This window comes from Onychostoma macrolepis, chromosome 04 (assembly GCF_012432095.1).
Source record: "Onychostoma macrolepis isolate SWU-2019 chromosome 04, ASM1243209v1, whole genome shotgun sequence".
Classification (NCBI taxonomy): Eukaryota; Metazoa; Chordata; class Actinopteri; order Cypriniformes; family Cyprinidae; genus Onychostoma; species Onychostoma macrolepis.
This window is the reverse complement of record NC_081158.1, coordinates 19,738,251-19,761,952: the sequence shown is the minus strand read 5'-3', so window position 1 is coordinate 19,761,952 and position 23,702 is coordinate 19,738,251. Positions and strand designations below refer to the sequence as shown.

The window sequence follows — 23,702 nt, the reverse complement described above, 5'->3', positions numbered from 1 at the left end:
TGATGATGGCTCTGTTCCACAACCTAGTGAGCTGCCTTGATATCTGTTGTCTATAAAGGCAGCTGCCTTCTTAAGGAAGAATCTTCATTGAAATTGAGCCTCATATAAGACTGATTTAATAGGCAGTATAGGCATTAACTCAGTTAATGTAAAGTACATGACAAATTTGATTCTCATTGTTCATTCCATTAGAGTTTGATGTTAGCATGTTGCTAAGCCAAAAATGAAATTCTGTAATAAGCACAAGAAATACTTAGTGTCTGAAATATTCATTTTTATACATACTTTGCCATTTTTAATGAATATGTTTATAATAAACATTTTAATATTTAAATTGTACTTAAAATTATACTTTTATAAATTAAAATATGGCCAATTTAGTCACTTACAACTGTACAGTACTACTAGTACATTGATATTACTATGCTTACTACAAAGTACACTAGCAAAATATACACAAACTTTACTTATACACTTCTTTTTTTAAGGGATTTTATAACATGGTGCTTGCGTGGGAGGTTTGAGTCTGTGAACCGTATAATATTTGAGCGTGTGCTAAAATACAACCTAAGGACTTCTTTCCTGCAGTTTTCCAGTTGAGAAGGCAATAACCTTTGCCCTGCAGTCATAAACCAGACAGACCTTGTCTGAACCTCCTTGTTAAATGTCAATGAAGGACATTTAAACTCAATTATTCAGGCATTTACTATAAGTGCAAGACTTTGAGTTTGTTTGAAGACTTCATGTCAATAATATATAATACAACTTAAGGTTGTTTTATAATGATGCCATTGGTGGTTTTCTCCTTTTTCAAACGTCCTGTACATGCTGCAGTATAGAGGTACAGCATGAACTCTTCCCTGCACGACTTCCTCCAGAGTACCAGTTAATGAAGGAGGAGGGTTGCAGAATCCCTCAGTTTAGCTTTCATCTCAGAGACGCTGTTGAAGACATAATTGAGTGAGGGTCTCACGGCTCGTACCATTCATTGACATTCTAGCTTGTCAAGGATTTGTCACAGCAGTTTACTAGAGAGAGACCCAGATGCAGAATGATCAAGGGAGTGAGGTTTATTGACAAGACTAGGATTAACAAGGCTGATGTGAGAGTCCAAACAGTAGGAAAGGGCAGTCTGCTGGAGAACATGAGGATGGCCAAAGTCAGACCTGGACAAAGTTTGGCTGGAGAACAAAGGAGATAGAGTAGCACCAGATAATGAAAACACTGGAGATCAGACAGCAGCTTGAGCAACCAGGGCTTGATACATTGAGCTGTAGTGAAACTAGTCTAGTCAGATAGCCATGTCTCGAGAACAGCAGCCAAGGGGAATCAGGACACAGAACAGGAACAAACACCACAAGAGAGAACAAGCAGCAGTAAAATAAGACATTGACTACACACTATGACTAGAAAGAAAAGAACAGAAAAACAAATTCAAACTGCAGAGAGCTAATAAAACAAAAGAATGAAGCAAAAGGCAAACTAAAGGCTAGAGAAAACGAGCAAAAATAAAGTAGACAAGAGCAAAATAAACCCTACTAAACTTCAAGAGAGCTAAATGCAAAACAAGACTGACAAAGAGAGTAAGATGTAGCACTACTAATATGATTAGTCGACTGACAAGGAATGCTCTTACACACAAGGAACTAACGCAACAAACCAGCAAAGACATGAGGGGAAAGAGGCACAATACAAAGGAGCAGAGCACATGAGGATCAGGTGGACACAATCAAGTAAACGAGGACTAGACTAGGACTAAACAAGGGGGCGGGGTAACTGGAATCAAGGATGCAGGGCAAGAGAAGCACATGGCCAACAAAAGCAAAGACAAAGCCATGTGCTCAGACACAAGACAAACAAAGACACGTTAAACAAAGACAGAGCAGGCATGACTGTCAGGGCAGGACCCTGACACTAGTGTTGTTGAACTATCTGTGTCTTGTGTTCTTCAAGATTTCACTATACCAATCCATTTGCTCTGCAAAGCTCAGTCTTTTTAAACACAATAAATGACGTGATGTGACTCACTTTCCTGGTTCACTGTCATTAGCGTCAGAACATCTGATAAATCACAAGAGGGCAGAAAAAGTCAGTAAACCTATGGGAAACCACTTGATGTGTGACTAGCAGAAGGTTCCTCTGAGAGCAGAACACCAGCTGTCTCTCTCCACGCTATCAGTCCATGTGTCTGAGTCACAGATGAGCGTCCCGTCAGGCGCTTTGAGCTGCTGTAATGATGTTGTGTTCAGATGAAAGAGGCCTGACTCCTACAGAGGTTTGTGTGCTTCAACAATGAGATCCGGCGTTCAGTAGCACATCTGCTTGACGGGCCTCAGAGTCTGGAAAATATGTAGTCCATTTAGTACTGCAATGTTGCATCTTTTCCATTCAATAGCCCTGTTTTGCACACTGTCATCTGCACACAATGGTAGGGGTCATTTGGATTCTTCATACCTTCCAGATGGGATGTTTCATAATCGAATCCTTATTTTTCTCTGTTCTGTTCATTTGCGGTGTCCTTGGCGAAGTGCCCAGGTATGAAGGCTGCAAAACAGAAAAATGTGCTTTAATTGTGAAACTATCGGAAATTGATTGTTTAAGCCACTATTAATCATAGTTCAGAAGCTCCGCCGGGTTCAATGTTCTGTGAAGCCTTTTGTGAACAACTTTTCTGTTGAACCAGAGTGCATCTGTTTATTAGAAAGGTTTATTTGGACTTCTACTTCTAAAGAGCACAAGGTATTTTTTATGCTGTATTGGACTTGTTTGCCACTAGATGTAATATGCTTTTGCAGATATTGGATGAGTAGGAGGGTGAATTGTAATGTATTTCTTTTCTCTAAATTGAATGTTTTGTCCAAATAAAGTTTGGTTTCAGTATACCCATAAACACTTTTCTTGTACAAAACAACAAAAGTTTGTTGTTAGTCTTCGCCAGTGAACATGAAATCTATCTTTGTAATGGCCACTCTGTTTTTTTCTCTTTGGATGATTGATTGTTCATTTCTTCTCTTCTAGTGGTTTGGGGATCTAGTCACACCAGTTTGGTGGGAAGACGTTTGGCTGAAGGAGGGATTCGCTCATTATTTCGAGTACATTGGGACTGATTTCCTCTTTCCAAAGTGGAAGATGGTGAGTTGTTGCGCAGAAGCGAGCACTATAGTATTCGGTTCACTTCATTCAATGAATCATCCATCACTTTAAACTGATGTGATGTGACACAAAAGATTTGTCTCATATACACATACTCACACACTATATAGAGAGAGTTTTGATGGTTTTCATGCTATTCAGATGTGTGAATGCCTTAAAACGAGAGTGATTCTTCAATGATGTTCACACATTGTTCTCATTATCTTGCGCATTTATTTTTGTGCCAAAATTCAGCTTAGCAGAAAACAACAATCCTTTCACAGTTCATTTGAGTGCAATAGATACACTGATTGCTCAATATTACCTGTTAAATGTTGAACACAGTTTCCCAAAACCAAGAAATTCCACATTTTATGGACATTTACTTCTTGTTCAATGTTAAATAAAAGAACAGGATGCTATTTCAATTGTTTCTGAACAGATATAAACTCAGATATAAACCTTTCTGTGGGTTGAGCTGCTCTGTTCAGTGTTTTTTTTTTTTTTTTTCAGTGTTGGGTCTGACAACTGTCAGAATATAATTGTATCACAGTGTTCCAGTCGCTTCTGCCTGGTCAGTGTCACTCAGTCAGCATGACCAGTATCATCACTCTAATAAAAGCTAATATTGTTTGTTCCTTCCATAAGAGATCTCACAGTCTGCAGTCACTATTCTAAGTTTTTGTAAATGTCAGTTGGACTTCATGTGCAGACAGAATCATATCCATTTGCATTGAGCTCTGTTAACACATTCATTTATTTCAGCCCTGCCTCATTGTCAGAGCAACCAGTACTTATACCATTGTATTTTTTTTGTGTTGTAATGAAACTTTAGTCTATAAGTAGCTGTCTCCAGATGTTTAATCAATTATCAAAGGAGAGCTGTGAAATAATAGTGTGACTGATAAACTGATGCATTCTAAACAGCGTGTTTGAGATCGTCTGAACGAAAACTGCTAATTTACTGCAGAGCTTCACAGAGCTGGAATTTGTGCCAAAGCAGTCACACTTGAATTCAAGGCCAGCACACAGCCACACATAAACAAGAGCACAAAATCTGAATCTCTATAAATAAAGTGCAATGTAAAAGTCTCATGGTCTAATGAGTCATCCACATCCATTTTCTACATCCAGATGGGTTCATGTTCAGAGAAAGACAAAGCGTGGCTTCAATTCACAATGCACATCCGTCTCACAGGAGTCACAGGTTCAGTGATTCTCTCAATGGTTGTTTAACCGCCAAGAATTATGAGATTGCTTCACCAGACCAGGTGTGTCCAAACCTTCATCTCATGATATTCCTGTATTATAGGATGATAAACACATCCAGGAGTGTTTGTGCAGGAGGAAGTCAAACACATTCCATGGTTTCTCTGTGCAGTCACTATATCTGAACATTATTAATCTTTCATGGGAATTTCTGGAGTACAGAGTCACAGCGAGAACAGGACTTCCACCTTCTTCCTCTAAAAAAAGCTCCCAGAGTTCCCATATATCTCACAGTTACCATCCTGCAGTGCTTATGAAGGCATTTTTCTACATTAGGATCTGGATGTATATGTTAAGTGTATATCGATGACTGTCAATTTAATTATTGTAGCATATAACATACATTATGATGCTACACACAACACATTTTCTTGTTTGTTACCTGCTCAGTGTCTACATATCTCTCACATTTCTTAATAAAATCCACTTTCAGGTTTGTTAAAGAAAAACCAACCTGATGAAATAATACAAGGACAAACAGTTCTCCCTCTAGAGCTGCTTTTGCTTGAACATAATGTTGTTAGCAATTAGCATAATGCTATTCCAGTCCAGCTTTAGTGGCCTGTAAAGCAGCTATTGTGATGCACTTGAGGCTTCACTCATAACTGAAATAAGTACACATGTTATCAGCACAACAAAACACAACCTCATTTTTCTCTGTTTATGACATTTTGAAATAGCAGCCGTGCTAATAAAATCTGTTTGGATCTTCTGGTCAATATGATTCACTGACTGTGTGCAATTTTATCATGAGCTTGTTGGAAGATTGTTGTGAGTTGTTGACCATGATTCAGACCTGATGTGTGGTTTAGACTGGACATACAGTAGTGTATACTAAGTGCTAAAGGTAGTCTCAAGCTAATCTTTTGCTAAACACCAAAAGTTTACTAATTGTTGTTATTTTAATATACAGGTGCATCTCAATAAATTAGAATGTCATGGAAAAGTTCATTTATTTCAGTAATTCAACTCAAATTGTAAAACTTGTGTATTAAATAAATTCAATGCACACAGACTGAAGTAGTTTAAGTCTTTGGTTATTTTAATTGTGATGATTTTGGCTCACATTTAACAAAACCCCACCAATTCACTATCTCAACAAATTAGAATATGTGACATGCCAATCAACTAATCAATTTAAAACACCTGCAAAGGTTTCCTGAGCCTTCAAAATGGTCTCTCAGTTTGGTTCACTAGGCTACACAATCATGGGGAAGACTGCTGATCTGACCAGAAGACAATCATTGACACCCTTCACAAGGAGGGTAAGCCACAAACATTCATTGCCAAAGAAGCTGGCTGTTCACAGAGTGCTGTATCCAAGCATGTTAACAGAAACTTGAGTGGTAGGAAAAAGTCTGGGAAAAAAAAGATGCACAACCAACCGAGAGAACCACAGCCTTATGAGGATTGTCAAGTAAAATCGATTCAAGAATTTAGGTGAACTTCGCAAGGAATGGACTGAGGCTGGGGTCAAGGCATCAAGAGCCACCACACACAGACGTGTCAAGGAATTTGGCTACAGTTGTCCTCTCCTGAACCACAGACAAGCTCATAGCCCAAGTTGCTTGAAGTCCAGTGTTAAGTTTCCACAGTCTGTGATGATTTTGGGTGCAACTTCATCTGCTGGTGTTGGTCCATTGTGTTTTTTGAAAACCACAGTCACTGCACACATTTACCAAGAAATTTTGGAGCACTTCATGCTTCCTTCTGCTGACCAGCTTTTTAAAGATGCTGATTTGATTTTCCAGCAGGATTTGGAGAGAATCTATGGGGTATTGTCAAGAGGAAAATGAGAAACAAGAGACCAAAAAATGCAGATGAGCTGAAGGCCACTGTCAAAGAAACCTGGGCTTCCATACCACCTCAGCAGTGCCACAAACTGATCACCTCCATGCCACGCCAAATTGAGGCAGTAATTAAAGCAAAAGGAGCCCCTACCAAGTACTGAGTGCAACAATTCACTATTTTGTTTTTATTGGTCTTATGAAGTATTCTAATTTGTTGAGATGGGAGGGGCAGAACCAAATTCTGCTAATCTGGTTCTTTCATCACAATTAAAAGAACCAAAGACTTCACAGTCTGTGTGCACTGAATTTATTTAATACACGAGTTTCACAATTTGAGTTGAATTACTGAAATAAATGAACTTTTCCACGACATTCTAATTTATTGAGATGCACCTGTATGTGTGCATTCAGCTCATTCATGCACATTCACATTCGTATAATGACCTTCCCATCCATCTGTCCCAGTATTTCATACCTCTCTGCTCCAAGCCACCTTGGTTATGGGGCACCAGCCAAGCAGAGAGACCATTTAGGGAACGTCATTTCAGGGAGCTATTGGGTTTTGATGGAAACACTTCAGTACACTGATAGGATGACTGTAAGCATTTTCCTGCCAAAATATGGATGAAATATACATGTTTTAAGAGGAAGGAGTTGAAACCAGAACTGAAAACTCACAAGTGCACAGAGAAAATGTTAGAAATGGATTTGACACGGACCTGTAATAGATCATTAAAACAGCCTATAGGTTCCTTCGCCTGCTCATAACTACTGGACTGTTGGGTTTCCTCCACTTTCTCACATCCATCATGCTAGAGATGCTTTTAGAGAGGTTTGGTTACCCATAAAGCACTGCTCCAAAGCTGCTGACCAGGATGCCAGGCAGCACTGCTGTCTCTGGCCTTAAAGCGGTTGATCAGTGTGAAACTTCAGGTGCATCTACAGCAGGTGATGATGTTGAGACACTAATAAGCAGGATCTAAATGAAGTATCATTGGACGTAAACAACTTGTTGAGAGCACATATGGGCCAGATGGAAGCTCTTCTCATTTTATAGAGCACATTACATGACTCGCATAAAATCACCAGCTGTTCTCTTTCTCTCTCTCTCTCTCGCTGTCTGTTTTGCTGTATTCACATTCACCATAATGTTGTAAATTTACATGAAGGCCTCATTTGCTATCGATTCCATGAATATACATAATAAGAGCATAAGAAACTTCTTCATTAAGAACCTTACTGATCCTGAAGTTTTGAACGGTAGTGTATGTACATTAATCTTTGAGGCTCATATTAGTCTAAATAATAAGGACAGCTGTCACATGGTGTTCTCTTCTACAAGTCCACTTAAGTGATGATATAAATAGCTTGAGAAATTAGGATACTGATTTCTCTACAAGTCTCTACTTTCTCCAAGATCTTCTTTCTGAAGTTAAATATGAGGGATAAATTATTGCTGTAGTTCATTAAGCATATTGCAGTTTTGTTTTTTAAGGTGACCGAGATATCTAAAGGTGAATGGTTTGTGATGATTTTGTTGTAGGAAATTTTATCCTTCATTAGCTGCTGCCTTTTGCTAATTTAGATGCTAAGAATGAAATCATTTATTTCAGTTCCGGCTAACAAACAACGTTATTTATAAATATGGCAAAAAGCCACCGAACAACCACACATTAATCTTAGTTTGTGACTAAGTTTGATAAATATTCTCTGTTTTGATTTGTTGACTTTTGACTTTCTATGTGAGTCTGTTTTTGTCTCATGTCATTTCATTAATCTGCTTTTAGCAGAACATCAGAATATGAGATTATGATTGAGCTTTGATCACATTACCAGTAACCTGGATTCACTGGGTTAATAGAAGATGCCTTATCATATTGACATAAAACTATGAATGATTTCATGAACATTTGTTTCTTGATTCACTTTCATACGTTGTTTGTTTGAGCTCAAATCCCTTGATTAAAATATCCTGCTCTCTTGGATTAATGTCTTCAACAGGATTCTTAATCAAAGCCAAAACTTTAATGGGCAAGAATTATTCATAATGATTGAGAATAAAGGTGTAATAAAACATTCAGAGTATCAAAGCCAGCTGTGTTTATAGCAGCTGATAGTGTGCTGGCTTTCTCTTAGTCACACACTTCTAATAAATACTTAGATGAGAAAATAATAAAATAATAAAATATTAATTTAGTGTCGTTTTGAATTTGATAAGTCAGTGCAGAGATTTCGCCAGAGAGCCCATTATGAAGATGTTCTGGATATGAACCTGGAGTGTAATGCTTTCATATATAATTCATGTGATTTATATTTCATCCATTTTCATGTACGGTAAATGGCAAACCGCCACATTCAAATGAGTAGCAGGAAAACAGTAGAGAAGCACATTTGACTGAAATGTATTGCTTGTGGTATTACATTTATGGTTTATTTTAGGATGTAGAAGTTGCTCAACAAAACTGGAGCAAGAGTTTATTAGTATATTTTTACATTCATGAACATTATGTTATTCTGTATAATATATTGTGTTTGTATATTTACATATGCAAAGGTTATTCAAAGAAAATCAGTATAGTACCATGGTAATTTTCTATTTAACTGCCTCCTTGTGGTTTATTTTCTGACTCTATTATTTAAAAAAAAATTAAAAATCAGTTCAGACTTCCTAAAAATAGGGAATAAGCTGGTATCAGAGTAACTTCTTCATGTGCTCCAGAACGACTGTATTTGAGATCGTGACTCTCTGCTGATCCAGAGACACGGTGAATGATGAGGGTCTTTTTCATCTGACCCAAAACTTCTACCTGTCTTTATAGAGAATCCTACAGGGAGACATTTGATCAGAACAGAGAGACATTGAGACCCTCCGCACAAATCAAACACACACACACTGAGTGTTAGCAGCGGCGTTTCTCTCACGAGTGAGTCGTGTCGGCTCTCATGTTGTTGGCAGTGAATGTTCATCATATCTGTGGATTGTGGGAAGTTGCTGCAGATATAAAGGCTTTAGTCGTGAGAAATATGAGCTGGGTTTTCCCATAACCACTTTCTAATTTCATTTATAGAGCCGCTCAACATGATTTTTACAGAAGATTTTATGTGAAACTGTTATGTTTGATACTGTAAAACAGAATAAAGTCTCTGTCTGTCTGTCATCCACAGGAGAAGCAGAGGTTTCTGACTGATGTTCTTCATGAGGTGATGTTACTGGACGGTTTGGCCAGTTCTCATCCGATCTCTCAGGAAGTGTTTGAAGCCACAGACATCGACAGAGTGTTTGACTGGATCGCGTATAAGAAGGCAAGAGAATCTCTCATCAGCTCCTACAAGCTTCAGCTTCATGATGGAAATGATTATAAACCTTTAATATCAAGCTGAGCTGAATGAACTGGTTTATACTCAAAACTGAACATGAATAAAGTTCAGTGCAATTCCACAGTCAGTTCTACTTTCTACAAACAGCCAGCAGAAGAGAAACAATGACTTTGTAAAACAGTAGTATCGTCAGTGTAAATCAGTCAGTTATTTATGTCAGGACTTCACCGTTAAACATAATCTTTTATTGAGTCCAGTAAACACCTCTGTTTGCTCGTTATTTTTCTCCCAGCTAAAGACTTCTCAGTTTATCTTTGTGAATTGTAAATGGAGTCGCGTTGTTATAAGCCTTTTCACATACACAAGAAAAACAGTTTAATTAAAAGCTTGTTTTTTAGTAAGTTGAGGACAGAAAGTGTTACGCTGAGAAGATTGTGAGGTTTTGTGTCCTCCGGGGACTTCAGCTGCACAATAAACATTTCATCTCAGACCAGACGACATCTAATTATCTCTTTCTTACTGGAACATACTTTAAATAACTCCAGCGCCCAAATATATCCTCTCATCCTGAACATCTGAAAGCCATTAAAGGCACAAAGAGCAGTAAAGAAAAATCATTGTCCTCTATCAGAGTTCAAACGCAGATAAAATCTTCCATCCAATGAAGATTTGGGTTTCTGCTTCAACTCTCCCTTAAACTGTCAGCCAATGCAATGCCGGATTCTGATTGGCTCTTGCTTTTCCTCAAGCCCCTCCCACCTGTTTCCCTACAGGCTCTGTGGTGTTATGAACTCTGTCAGTCAAACTGCAGTGATCCTGAAACCCAGTCGTCCCACATCACTTCCTCCTCACACTCTAAGGACTCTGATTTCCCACAACACATCCCATGAGTCCTCAGCACTAACAGGAAGTGACACTCATCACACAGACTGTAGAGGATGGGATGTGGAGAGAGAGGAATTAGATGCTGTCAAATGAGCATGTCAAAGTCAGTCAAAGTCAAAAAGATACAAATTTATGAAACTGCAGAAATCAGCATGACGAGTGTCATGGAGTTCTTGTTTAGACAAACCTTGAATACTTATTTTCTTAAAATTTGATAAAATATGAATCAAGTTCTGCAATGTACAAGCATGTTAAAATGTCATTTTAATTTAATTAAATTCAATTCAGAGTTGTTATTGCTAACTAAAAGTATCGAAATAAAATATTAAATAAAAATACAATAAAATATACATTTTAAATGATGAATTTAATTTTTAAAAACAAACAAAAAATGAAATTATACTAAAACACTAAAACTGAAATTAAAAATTAAAGCTAAACTGAAAAATAAAATCTAAAAACAAATAGAAATATAACTTTAATATTAAAATGTAAACTTCTGAAAACTAATTCAAAATATGAATTATTAAAATACTGTAATAGTATATACATAATGCTAAAATAACACTGAATAAATTACATTTAATTTAAATACAAATATGAGGAAGTGGACTGTATGCAAAAATGCTATTTAAATAGAAAATTACAGCGCTTTAAAAATACAAGCTTAACATTTTTGCCTTTTAGTCCTATGTAATTTCATGCCCCATTGACTTCCATTGTAGGTGGATTACTGTACTTTCATACTATGTATATTTTGCGAATAAATTCCTGTGTAGAGCAGGTGTAAATGAGGAGCTTTTACTGAATGTGTGTTTTTGTGTTTTGTCTGCAGGGAGCTGCTCTGATCCGAATGCTGGCTAACGTCATGGGACAGCCGCTATTCCAGAGAGGCCTCAATGTAAGTCAATAGTTTTCTTTCATCTTCTCTCTTTGTGGTCACAGATCATTTAACATGTATGTTTGTTTTACTTATAATGTGTTATGAATATGTTTATAAGTCTCTCTTTATGAATTATACATTCTGCATAAATGCAGCTTTAAGAGGATTGTGGCATAATACCTAAAATACTTCTCAATTTATTTTCTTCAAAAACTCAATCCTTGTTAAATCCTGTGAATGTGAGCTGAATGTGTTACAAATGAATCTCACCATTTAACACTTGAATATCTCAGTGAATGTTCAAGTTCTCAAGTCCCCTCAGGTTGCTCTGAGCGTCTCGTATGTTTTGGGAGATTATCCAGCCGTGTCGGTTTACATGTGTTTCTTATCTTTAGAGATACAACAGCTTGTTGTCGTGTCACACGCTGCCATCACGCTGGAGGTGAAAGCAGCACAATCAGAGTTGTGATTAAACGTGTTTAATTAATTTAATATCTGAAACTTCTACAATCAGAAGTTTCAGAATCATTCTCTGTGTTAAACCGGTTTACAGTAATGGTGAAACACATCCGCTGCATTAAAACACATACTGTATCTGATGTTGTGTAGACGGCTGGTATTTTGCTGTTTGTTTATAGTCACATGGTCATTTGCTCCAGCTGAGGTGTTTTTAAGTTCTCTAAAGCTCATTCTGTGTCGGTCTAGCAGACATACCTCCTCTGGAGTGAACAGCAGAACTCTTCATGTACAGGCCAGACCAATAAAAAAACATTTTTAGTGAATTGTTGGCCTTCTGGAAAGTATGTTCATTTACTGTATATGTACTCAATACTTGGTAGGGGCTCCTTTTGCTTTAATTACTGCCTCAATTCGGCGTGGCATGGAGGTGATCAGTTTGGTCATTGAACCAGCTTTTGGTACCTTTGGCAGTGTGGGAAGGTGCCAAGTCCTGCTGGAAAATGAAATCAGCATCTCCATAAAGCTTGTCAGCAGAAGGAAGCATGAAGTGCTCTAAAATTTCCTGGTAGATGGCTGCATTGACTGTGGACTTCAGAAAACACAGTGGACCAACACCAGCAGATGACATGGCAGCCCAAATCATCATAGACTGTGGAAACTTCACACTAGAGGTCTGCGCGGAACTGTTTTTTAAGTCCCGCTCCCGCCCGCGAGGTTATATCCCGCACCCACCCGCTCCCGTGATATATTAACTCTTTGTTCACCCGCTGTCCGCTTTGAATAATTTTCTTCCCGACCCGACCGTTCCTGCTAAATTTAGATCTTGTTTCCAGAATCACACATTTAAATTTCCTCTACTGAAAGAAAGACAGATAGGCTAACAAATAAAAATGTAGTCTGCACAAAATTGTTTTTGTTATTTTATTCGTCTTGTCAAGAGTCTTTTATTGACAGCAAAATGTTAAACGAATTTTGTGTCTTAACACACAAAATTCGTTTAACATTTTGCTGCCAACACAGTAGGAAAAAAAGTGTCACAGAGAAAATAAAAATGTACAAAAATGTGTATTCCTTATTTTTATTTGTCTTGTCAGGATACAATTTGTTTAACCTTTGCAACACAATAGCAACAAGTGTCACAGAGGGAAAAAAAATGTAGATTGTACAAAAATGGCCTATTATAATTTTATTCGTCTTGTCAAAATAATAAATTCGTTTAACATCTTGCTGTAAACACAGTAGCCTAGTAAAAGTGTCGCGGAAGAAAAATAAATAAATAAATTCGACATCTGTCATTTAAAATTATAGGCTAAGCAAAATATAAACAAAACCGAGTTGAGCGTTCTTCAAGGACAGCACATCCACACATTTCTCCATCTTTATTCTGCTCTGTCACTCATCGATAACCTGCCTGTTCTGTCTGCGGGCCGTATATTCACCACTGGTAGGCTAGCCTGCTCTGAGCATCGTTATGCACATGCTGTGCACAGACCTCGCAAATAAAACGAAGCACTGGTTCATGCGTGCAGTGCGTGCAAGTGCCGGCTGTACCGGTGCTTGAATAAAGCGCAGATATGCTGTTCTGAAAAGACGTCGGGAACGGGATATTGTTAGACCGCCCACTCCCGTTCAAATTGCACCAGAGTTACCGACCGCAACCGTTTTATTCAGGAATTTAATCCCGCGTAGCAAGAAATCTGGTCAGGTCCCGCGGTTCCCACGGGATAGCCGCGGGAATACAGACCTCTACTTCACACTGGACTTCAAGCAACATGGATTATGTGCCTCTCCAGTCTTCCTCCAGACTCTGGGACCTTGATTTCCAAATGAAATGCAAAATTTACTTTCATCTGAAAAGAGGACTTTGGAGCACTGAGGAACAGTCCAGTTCTTTTTCTCCACAGCCCAGGTAAGACGCTTCTGACGATGTTTCTGGTTCAGAAGTGGCTTGGTAGCTCTTTTCCTGAAGACGTCTGAGCGTGGTGACTCTTGATGCACTGACTCCAGCTTCAGTCCACTCCTTGTGAAGCTCTCCCAAGTGTTTGAATCAGCTTTGCTTGACAGTATTCTCAAGCTTGCAGTCATCACTGTTGCTTGTGCACCTTTTCCTACCAAAATTCTTCCTTCCAGTCAACTTTGCATTTAATATGCTTTGATATAGCACTCCGTAAACAGCCACACTTTTCAGTAATGACCCTCTGTGACTTACCCTCTTTGTGGAGGGCGTCAATGTTCGTCTTCTGGACCATTGTCAAGTCAGCAGTCTTCCCCATTATTGTGGTTTCAAAGAACAAGAGATACCCGGAATTTATACTGTAGGGATGGTCATTTATTGAAACTCAAATGTAAATATTCTAATATTTTGAGATACTGATTTTTGACTTTCATGAGCTGTAAGCTCTAATCATCAAAATAAAAAATAAAAAAAACTTTTGAAATGTTTTACTTTACATGCAATGAATCTAAAATATATGAAGGTTTCATTTTTTTAAATAACTTGCATGAAAAAATGAACTTTTTCACGACATTCTAATGTATTGAGATGCACCTGTATTATTAGAGAGTATTAATAGTTTTGTGGACACCATATGGCTGCTACATGAAGCTACATCTTGTAATGTGGTTAAAGGATCTGGGCTATGAACAAACAGGTTTGAATCCAGTGAGAGTCAATCTTAAAAAGAATAAATGTAAATGAGTTAAAGGTAAAAATCTCTCCTCCTTTAATGTGAGAGTTCACACAGATTCAGAGGTGCAAGACTCACATACAGATTCCTCACCTTCACATAAATCACGTTTCAAAACATCCATAACTTCTCATTTTCTTTCTTTATGCCTGAGATGCTGTAAAAAATCTGGCAGTTTCAGAGTTGTTTTCTGGGTTATTTTTGTTATTGTGGTTTTATGTTGCTTTTAGTGTTTGGAAGCACAATCAGGTCATGTTTTCTGCAGAGCAACACATTTAATGCTTCATTTACAGATGTAACATTTGCGCATACCAGACTGATGTGTCTAATGCACATATACAGTATGTGTCCATTTATCTTTAACTGGTTAATATGTTTGGTTTTGTGCAGTATATACTATAGTAAACGTGGTATTATTAGCAACATAGATTTACTTTTTAATGCAACAGCAAGATAATGTGCAGTTCTGTCTGAATCTTGTTTAAGTATTTTAATTTTTTTCTTGTTTATTATAATAATTCTTTTTTTTAATGAAACAAAGTAATTGTGCTTAATCTGTAAACAGCAGAAACAAATGTTATTATTACATTTTATTATTGTTGATTATCTAGTTATATTCTTGTATTATTCTGCAGTATTCTTAAGATTATTATATCTTATCATGCTCTTATTCATTCATTCATCTTTAAATTCTTAAATGTGGTGTTAATTCCTAAATTAAGCAGGTTTTTATTATTTATTTATATTTGTTTCTCTTTCTCTTTCTCACTGAAAATGTTTAATAAAATTGCATTCGTTTATTCATTCTTTCATTTATTATTTAGTTTTATTTTACTATTTTTTTTGTAAGAATCACATTTCTTCCTTTCTTCCTTAATGCGCAATATAGTGTATTATGAACTCCTAAACTGCTCTAGATCTGAAAGGCTGAGTATTTAGGAGGAGAAACAAATTCACACATCTGCCAGTAATCCAGCTCTTCTTTCTCGTCTGCTGTCTATCTTTGTCTGTTCACTGAGGCTCATTTTATTCTCTCAGTGTCTGTCTTTTGCTCTGTGTGGCATCTCTTCTCCTCCTCGTGTCTCTGCATAATTGAAGCGGCAGACAGTTGTGAATTACCCATCTGTCTCTCTCTCTCTCTCTCTCTCTCTGTGAGGATGAGAGCGTCTTCACTGGTAAATGGTGGATGGGCTGCTGACGCAGGTGGATGAATGTCTCTTATAAAAGAATAGAGGGAGTCATAAATGAAGTCTGAATGGCTTCTGGGGCTCTTACAGCTGACTGGAGTGATGAAGCGCTCGTGTCTCATTTACACACACTGCCCATCGCTTTTAAAACCACTTTCAGATGGATCGTATTATGGGATGTAGGAAATATTCATTCCGGCTGGAAATGTAAAATGCTTGACCTATGAATAGCAGAGGACAAGTATGTTCCTGCCCTGGAGAAATAAACTTCAGCGTGTTACAGTCCATCTTCATCCTCTGGTTGTGATTTTGAACTGCAGGAAACTTCTTCCCTGGATTCGGTGCTTCATAGTCCTGTTTGTCTGCTCTCAGTGGGTTCCTGACTTGGAGAATGGCAGTCTGTGAGATTCCCCGCGGATGTTGTGGGCTAAATAATTCGTTCTGAACACAGATGAAATAGCCAGATACTCCTCGATTCAATTCCACAACATTCTGGAACATAGAGAAGATACCTTTTCCCATCTTCATCTTCTTCTCCCAGCAGCCCCGCTGGCTCGGCTGTTATTCCTCATTATTACTGTTTTCTGTCTCTCTCTCATGGGAACTTTCAGTATCTCTGTCTGTCTCTGTGTGATTGATGGGAAGAATAGGTAAACACAGCACCTCACCAAACAATCTACCTCTATTGCCTCAAAATTACTTTCATATGCAAGAAAATTGTAGACATATTTCTTCTTGTATTACTTTTGAGGGAACTCATTTAGTTGCATGAATAATGAATTATTTATGATCTGCTTTGACTGTTGTGGTGAAGGCTCTCGCTGAATACTCCTGTTTTAGCTCCGGGGGATTTACATATCGAAAGCGATCAATCTTTTGTCTGCCTATGTATATAATTTGGCTTTGCAGAATCAGAAACCAAAACCGAATATGGTTATAATATCTGATGAAGGAACTTTCAGGATATTATTCTGTCCTGGAGAGTGTCAGAGGAGTAACTAGCCATAGCTAATTAGAGTAAATTAATTACACACACAACCATCCCACTGGAATCTGTTGAGGTATGTAGTGAATCTTTAGATCTGTTCCAAGCTATCTATCTAGACAGACTTCTCAGAATCACAAGTACGCTCCTGACATCAATGCTTTTCCAAAATTTGTTAGTTTGACTAAAAATAGCCCACGGATGCATTGAAACATTGAAAAGGAGTCATAAAAGATTAAATAAAATGGGTCACACTTTATATTAGGTGGCCTTAACTACTATGTACTTAACATCAAAAAATAAGTACAATGTACTTATTGTGTTCATATTGTATTGCAAAACAGTTTTGCTGCTTTGAGGTGGGATACGGGTAAGGTTAGGGACAGGTTTGGTGGTATGGGTAGGTTTAAGGGTGGGTTAAGGAGTAAGGGATGGGTCAACAGTGTAATTATAAAGATAATTACAGAAATTAATTACAGATGTAACTACATATAGGTATTTTTAAAAATATAAGTACAATGTAAAAACATGTATGTACACAATAAGTGCATTGTACCAAATAATTAATTTAAATGTAAGTACATAGTAGTTAAGGCCACCTAATATAAAGTGGGACCAAAAAATGTTGTGTAATTGTAATTAAATATGGCCTCCAATAAAATTTAATAAAAGTAACATTTTTGTATGCACCATATTGTCACGAATCCGGTCTGTGAACTTCCATTCACCCTCCACCAGAGGTCACCACATTGACTCGCACACCATCATTCACACTGGACTCCATTTCCCATCATTCATTGCACTGATTGCACACACAGCTGTAGGCACTGATCACACAGCATCACTAATCACACACTCTATTCAAACCCTGGACTTTCTTTCCCTCGCTGCCGAGTATTGTATGCACTTATCCCTCTCCTAGCGATAGCTACTCTATGGAGCCCATGTTAGTTATCCTAGTCTTGCCTGGATTAACCCTTTCCGTGCCATTCCGTGTTTCTGTTCCGTTCCTGTATTGTCCTGCGTTTTTCACTCCCCCTAGTGTCAGCTGCTTTACGGAACATTTGTTATTTTCTAGTCTGTTTCCCTGTATTTACCCCTGTCTCACTGTTCGGACTCTGTTTATTCCCTTGCCTGGATTATAGCCTGTGTACCTGGATTATCTCTCTGCCTTGCCCTTTTGGATACTGTTCACCCATCGTCGACCTTCGCTTGCCCTAGGATTACTCTTTGTCTTGTCCCTGCCATACCTGTTTGCGATTGCTCGACCCTGCCTGTATTTATGACCATGCCTGTAAATAAAAGCTTGCACTTGGATCCGCACGTCTCACGTCTCGTCAGCCCCGTTACACATATGATGTTTTCAGTATGCAGACAGCTGTTAAGGCATATGATTTTGCTGTCCACGTGTGTCTCTCTGTAAGAGCTTTTGGTCACTAAACAGTAGTCGGCAACAACACAGTCATTAAAATACACAATTTTATGCCAAGCAGACTGGAAAATGTCAACACCAACATAAAATGGCTCTGGGTGCTCCCTTGCTGCTATGCAAATGTATGCAAATTAGCAGAAGGGGTATTTCTTACTGCAACATTCAAATTCTCTCAGCATTTAGATCCGCTGAAAGAGACTAGACAGTGGATAAATATACAATTTATGACTCATTATAGAGCAGATACTGTACACACACATATATATACAGGTGCTGGTCATATAATTAGAATATCATCAAAAAGTTGATTTATTTCACTAATTCCATTCAAAAAGTGAAACTTGTATATTATATTCATTCATTACACACAGACTGATATATTTCAAATGTTTATTTCTTTTAATTTTGATGATTAGATCTTACAGCTCATGAAAGTCAAAAATCAGTATCTCAAAATATTAGAATATTTACATTTGAGTTTGAATAAATGACCATCCCTACAGTATAAATTCTGGGTATCTCTTGTTCTTTGAAACCACAATAATGGGGAAGACTGCTGACTTGGCAATGATCCAGAAGACGAACATTGACACCCTCCACAAAGAGGGTAAGTCACAGAAGGTCATTACTGAAAGGTGTGGCTGTTTACAGAGTGCTGTATCAAAGCATATTAAATGCAAAGTTGACTGGAAGGAAGAATTTGGGTAGGAAAAGGTGCACAAGCAACAGGGATGACCGCAAGCTTGAGAATACAGTCAAGCAAAGCTGATTCAAACACTTAGGATAGCTTCACAAGGAGAGAACTGAAGCTGGAGGCAGTGCATCAAGAATCACCACGCTCAGACGTCTTCAGGAAAAAGGCTACCAAGCCACTTTTGAACCAGAGACAACGTCAGAAGCATCTTACCTGTGCTGTGGAGAAAAAGAACTGGACTGTTGCTCAGTGGTCCAAAGTCCTCTTTTCAGATGAAAGTAAATTTTACATTTCATTTGGAAATCAAGGTCCCAGAGTCTGAAGGAAGACTGGAGAGGCAAAGAATCCATGTTGCTTGAAGTCCAGTGTGAAGTTTCCAGAGTCAGTGATGATTTGGGCTGTCATGTCATCTGCTGGTGTTGGTCCACTGTGTTTTCTGAAGTCCACAGTCAACGCAGCCATTTACCAGGAGATTTTAGAGCACTTCATGCTTCCTTCTGTTGACAAGCTTTATGGAAATGCTGATTTCATTTTCCAGCAGGACTTGGCACCTGCCCACACTGCCAAAGGTACCAAAAGCTGGTTCAATGACCAAAGTGTTACTGTGCTTGATTGGTCAGCAAACTCGCCTGACCTGAACCCCACAGAGAATCTGTGAAGATGAGAGACACCAGACCCAACAATGCAGATGAGCTGAAGGCCACTATCAGAGCAACCTGGGCTCTCATAACACCTGAGCAGTGCCACAGACTGATCGACTCCATGCCACGCCGCATTGTTGCAGTAATTCAGGCAAAAGGAGCCCCGACTAAGTATTGAGTGCTGTACATGCTCATACTTTTCATTTTCATACTTTTCAGTTGGCCAAGATTTCTAAAAATCCTTTCTTTGTATTGGTCTTAAGTAATATTCTAATATTTTGAGATACTGATTTTTGACTTTCATGAGCTGTAAGCTCTAATCATCCAAATTAAAGAAATACACATTTGAAATATATCAGTCTGTGTGTAATGAATGAATATAATATACAAGTTTCACTTTTTGAATGGAATTAGTGAAATAAATAAACTTTTTGATGATATTCTAATTATATGACCAGCACCTGTATGTATATATATATATATATATATATATATATATATATATATTTCTTGTTTTGGGAAGTCAGCAGAACTCATTAGTGTCAAAATAATGACAACACACTGTGACGGCCCTATCAGAGGGAGATTGGACCACATGGTCACTTCGCCTCAGGGCAATAACTCTATTGATGGAGGAGAGAGAGAAGAAGAGCAATTGCTCTGGTTTAAAACAGATTAATCAGGATGGTAACATTATTCTGGTTCTGCTCCAGACTCAAATCCCAGAATCTCAGAGAGTTCAGCAGAGCATGTAGAGAGATGAAGGCCAGTTGGACTGGGTCACGCTTTCAGGATCCCAATGTAATTTGCTCAGACCTCTCAGCATGATGCCTGTTCACGTTTCAATAAGTGCCAGTTTTGATTCGATTCATGAAGCAAAGGCTGAAAAATAACCCTGCCATGATTTTCTCATCCTTTCTTTTTATGTTATTCACTTAAAATCCACCCCTCTTTAAGAGCCAGTGAAGTGTGTCTGCAGTAATGGTAGTGAGTACTGGTATTGCTGTTTAAAACTGTGAAAAACTGCCCTTTTGGTCTGTTTATCACACAAAGATAGCTTATGACTTAAGAAGAGTTTAAATACATTAATATAGCCTATGTTTTTGGTGTGTTGAAAAGAGCAGCATGGACATTCTGCAGAATATCTTCATTTGTGTTCTACAGAAGACATCCACCAGTATTAGCAGAGAACATGCCGTTTTTTGTCAGCATGTTCTTTTGACTCCAGCAACAGGAAGCGGATTACAGTTGACGGGTTTATCGCTCACGGTCACTCAAGAGTTATCGAGGAATCTTGTATACAGCAGGCAAAAGGCTTCCCACCAGATGTTCTTATCAGATGCATGTAAATGTGCTCTCCAGGAACAGATTCATGTCACCCACCACCTGTATCACTGAGACTGCAGGGCAGAACAGACACACTGATAATGTAGCGTTTGGCGTTTAACAGATTAAAGTCTGTTAGCAGTGAAATGAACACCCACCGGTGTCTTGGCTTCAATAATACAACACAATACAGATATTACATCCACTTTTCTATGCAGATTTGTCTCTGTTTGATGTCGAGGTACTTTTATTATGCACCTTGCTGAGTGTAAGGTGTTTCCTTTCTTCACAAAACTCAATTATAATTACTTGTTACTTATGAATAAATGTTCACTTAAAAAGTATGTTTACTAAATTTACCAGGCTTTTTGGTTGTGTACTATGGTAATAACAGATAAGCCGTACATGGCAAGTACCTTGGAGTGACGTGTAAGTACAACTACTGTATGGTGTATGAATATGATTATTATATACTACATGGGATAAATCTAATGTTTTCTCTTGTGTTTATTTTAATGTAAACGATTTGACCATCTTTTATGTCTTGAAAGAAATCATGTTGCTGATTTGTATGTTCCTCATTCAGTGACATGCTGATGCAGCATTGACTCGAACAACATAATCAGCCTCTAATTGGCCTCCTTATGGTCCTCCTTGAACTCACAGCCAATGACACCCAAACATCTGCTGCTAATTTGCATATGTTCAGCTTGAATTGAGAGGATTAGTAATGTTATTGTTTGGGCTTATTGGTTTCCCAAGTTCACCGTTCCTATCCAAGTGCAATTTATTTCTCTTCCAATATTGATCTCGGTCTCTGTCTGTTTGCAGGATTACTTGATGACACATATGTATGGAAACGCGGCGAGAGATGATTTGTGGAACAAATTCTCCGAGGTAAGATTTTACGTATCTTCTGGGTGTGAGACCTTCATCCACGAGCAGAAATCAGCGCTTGGGTTAGTCAGTGTTGAGCAGCGAGTGAAATTGTGTGTGTTCAACCTACTTTAATTCACCCAGTGCATCTCCTGAAGGCAGGTGTTCAGAGATTCACGCACTGCATATAGGTCAGAGGCCATTATATAACTGCACATCATCAAATTTATGCCAATACACCACCTACTCACATCAACACATAAAGGTTTTATGGAAATGCCACATGGGAAAGAGTTTGATATGGAGGCTGGGTTGTGTTTGATAGTCTCGCTTTTACACTTGAGGTTTCACTTAGAATGGAAACATTTTCTGCAGGGAAAGGTCACATATTGATCCAGAAATCAACCTGCTACATGCAAATGTTCACAGATACTGAAAATGAAGGCTTGCTGCTTCTGATGATTCTGGTGATTTTAATTAACTTATAAATTAGTTGAATCTTATCAGACCCGATTAGTGAAGTGTCACATAATTGCTGACAAGCCTGATGAGTCTCTCAAATTAAACATCTGCCCTTCAGCTCAGGTGTAGCCAAGAATAACCCAGTCTTCTGCTGACGGAAAGTTGACCTATTTAGATGCTTCACTCAGGCCTCAAAATTAGGTTCTTATTAGGTTTGGCAAGAGTGCCCCCCTCCTGACAGAAACACTGATCTGCTGATTCAGTTTCTCTGTCTTTTTGAAATACCATAGCGGGTTAAGCAACTATGTGCCTTTCCCATAATTCCTTCAGTTTAGTTACCGAAACAACAAATGCCGCAATGCTAATGCAAAATTCCTAATTTAAATAAAAAATCCTGTTTAAATTATGAATAATTATAAATAATATAAACAATACAGACTTAATTTAAAACCATCGCTATCTAATATGTAAGATTTGAGGTTTTTAAGAGGCACATGAAAAAAGCTTAAGACACTAAAAGTAGGAGTGAGAGGAACTGCACCTGTGAAGTAAACGGTCGTAGCCAACAGCTATAATCACAGTGAAGTTAAGCACAGAGTTCAAGTCATCAGCTCAAAGATGCACTTTTAAAACCAGAGGACTCTCAGCAAGTCCCCTCTCACTCATCTCACAAAGTGTCATGACTTTAATGATATTACTTTCAAGCGTAATCTCAAAGTTATTATACTTTGTAATGGAACAGCAGGACATTTAGCAGCTATCAACGTCGTATGAAGTGTTTTGTCATTCACATCACTCTCCCAAATGCCGGCTGATGGGCGCCGCTTCTTCATTTTCTCTTTCAAAACAGAATTGATTTAAAGGTGAATTTATTTGAAAGGGCCAGACCTGGACCTCCATATCCTCTCAGTGGCCGTATTTGCCAGGCGCTGAAGAATTTAGCTACATTAACAGTCCATGACAGGCCATCATCTAATGAATACTGATATGCGCTGTGTTCATTAGCTATTCATGAAATCCAATTTGCTGCAATAATCTGGCAGTGCTTAGCTCCCACAAAGCCCTTTGTCAAGCTCACGACCCATCGCCGGACCGGCCTTCACTTCCTTTAATTATATCCGCCAGGGCAAAGGTACAGTAGCTTTCTGAAAGCTGTCCTATAGAAAATGATTCATAATGTAGGAACATCAGCTGCCATCATCAGCCTCTGCAGAGCCTCTTCTGTATTCGCACGGTAAACAAACCATGAGTCATTGACAGCTGTGAGAAGTCGTCTGGTCTCATTTGGTGTTCTCCGTAATAGCTGAGTCATCTCATGCAAGCTTGGTCAGTCTCAGATTTTAATACTCATAATGGTCAGAAGCATCTGTTATAAGCTAGAGTTTCCCAGTTACACTGGAGAAGGGAAGTGCAGATGCTCAACTGATCTAGTCAAGTCGATGTTTGCAGAATGCAAGAGAGCCTGACAGAGCACTTTTGTTTCTGCCACCACATTCCCCTTCCAATCCCACGGGTCTCCACAGCACTGACTCTGTGCTGCTGCAGAAACATTGTAAATCTCCACCGGTTTACAACCAATTTTTAAAGAAACTACCAATTGACCCTGGTAAACATGAAATGCTGCACGTCTTTAAAATGCGGTGAAATGAAATGATGGAAAATGTCTGAGAAGTCAA

At 38.3% G+C, this 23,702-nt stretch overlaps 1 protein-coding gene across 2 annotated transcripts in view; it reads left to right on the top strand.

Annotated features, from left to right (window-relative positions):
- Window positions 1–1,878: 1,878 nt before the first annotated feature.
- The window catches only part of LOC131539125 (thyrotropin-releasing hormone-degrading ectoenzyme-like), a 63,338-nt gene continuing 41,514 nt past the window's right edge, over window positions 1,879–23,702 (top strand). The window contains exons 1-5 of one of the 2 annotated variants that reach the window (XM_058773463.1): window positions 1,879–2,275; window positions 3,019–3,132; window positions 9,357–9,494; window positions 11,230–11,295; window positions 21,520–21,585. In XM_058773463.1, coding sequence (XP_058629446.1) covers window positions 2,234–2,275; window positions 3,019–3,132; window positions 9,357–9,494; window positions 11,230–11,295; window positions 21,520–21,585 — 426 coding nt within the window. In that variant the 5' untranslated portion in view covers window positions 1,879–2,233. Of the gene's footprint in view, window positions 2,276–3,018; window positions 3,133–9,356; window positions 9,495–10,406; window positions 10,498–11,229; window positions 11,296–21,519; window positions 21,586–23,702 lie in introns of those variants that run through there. The other variant, XM_058773465.1, reaches the window with a different exon arrangement.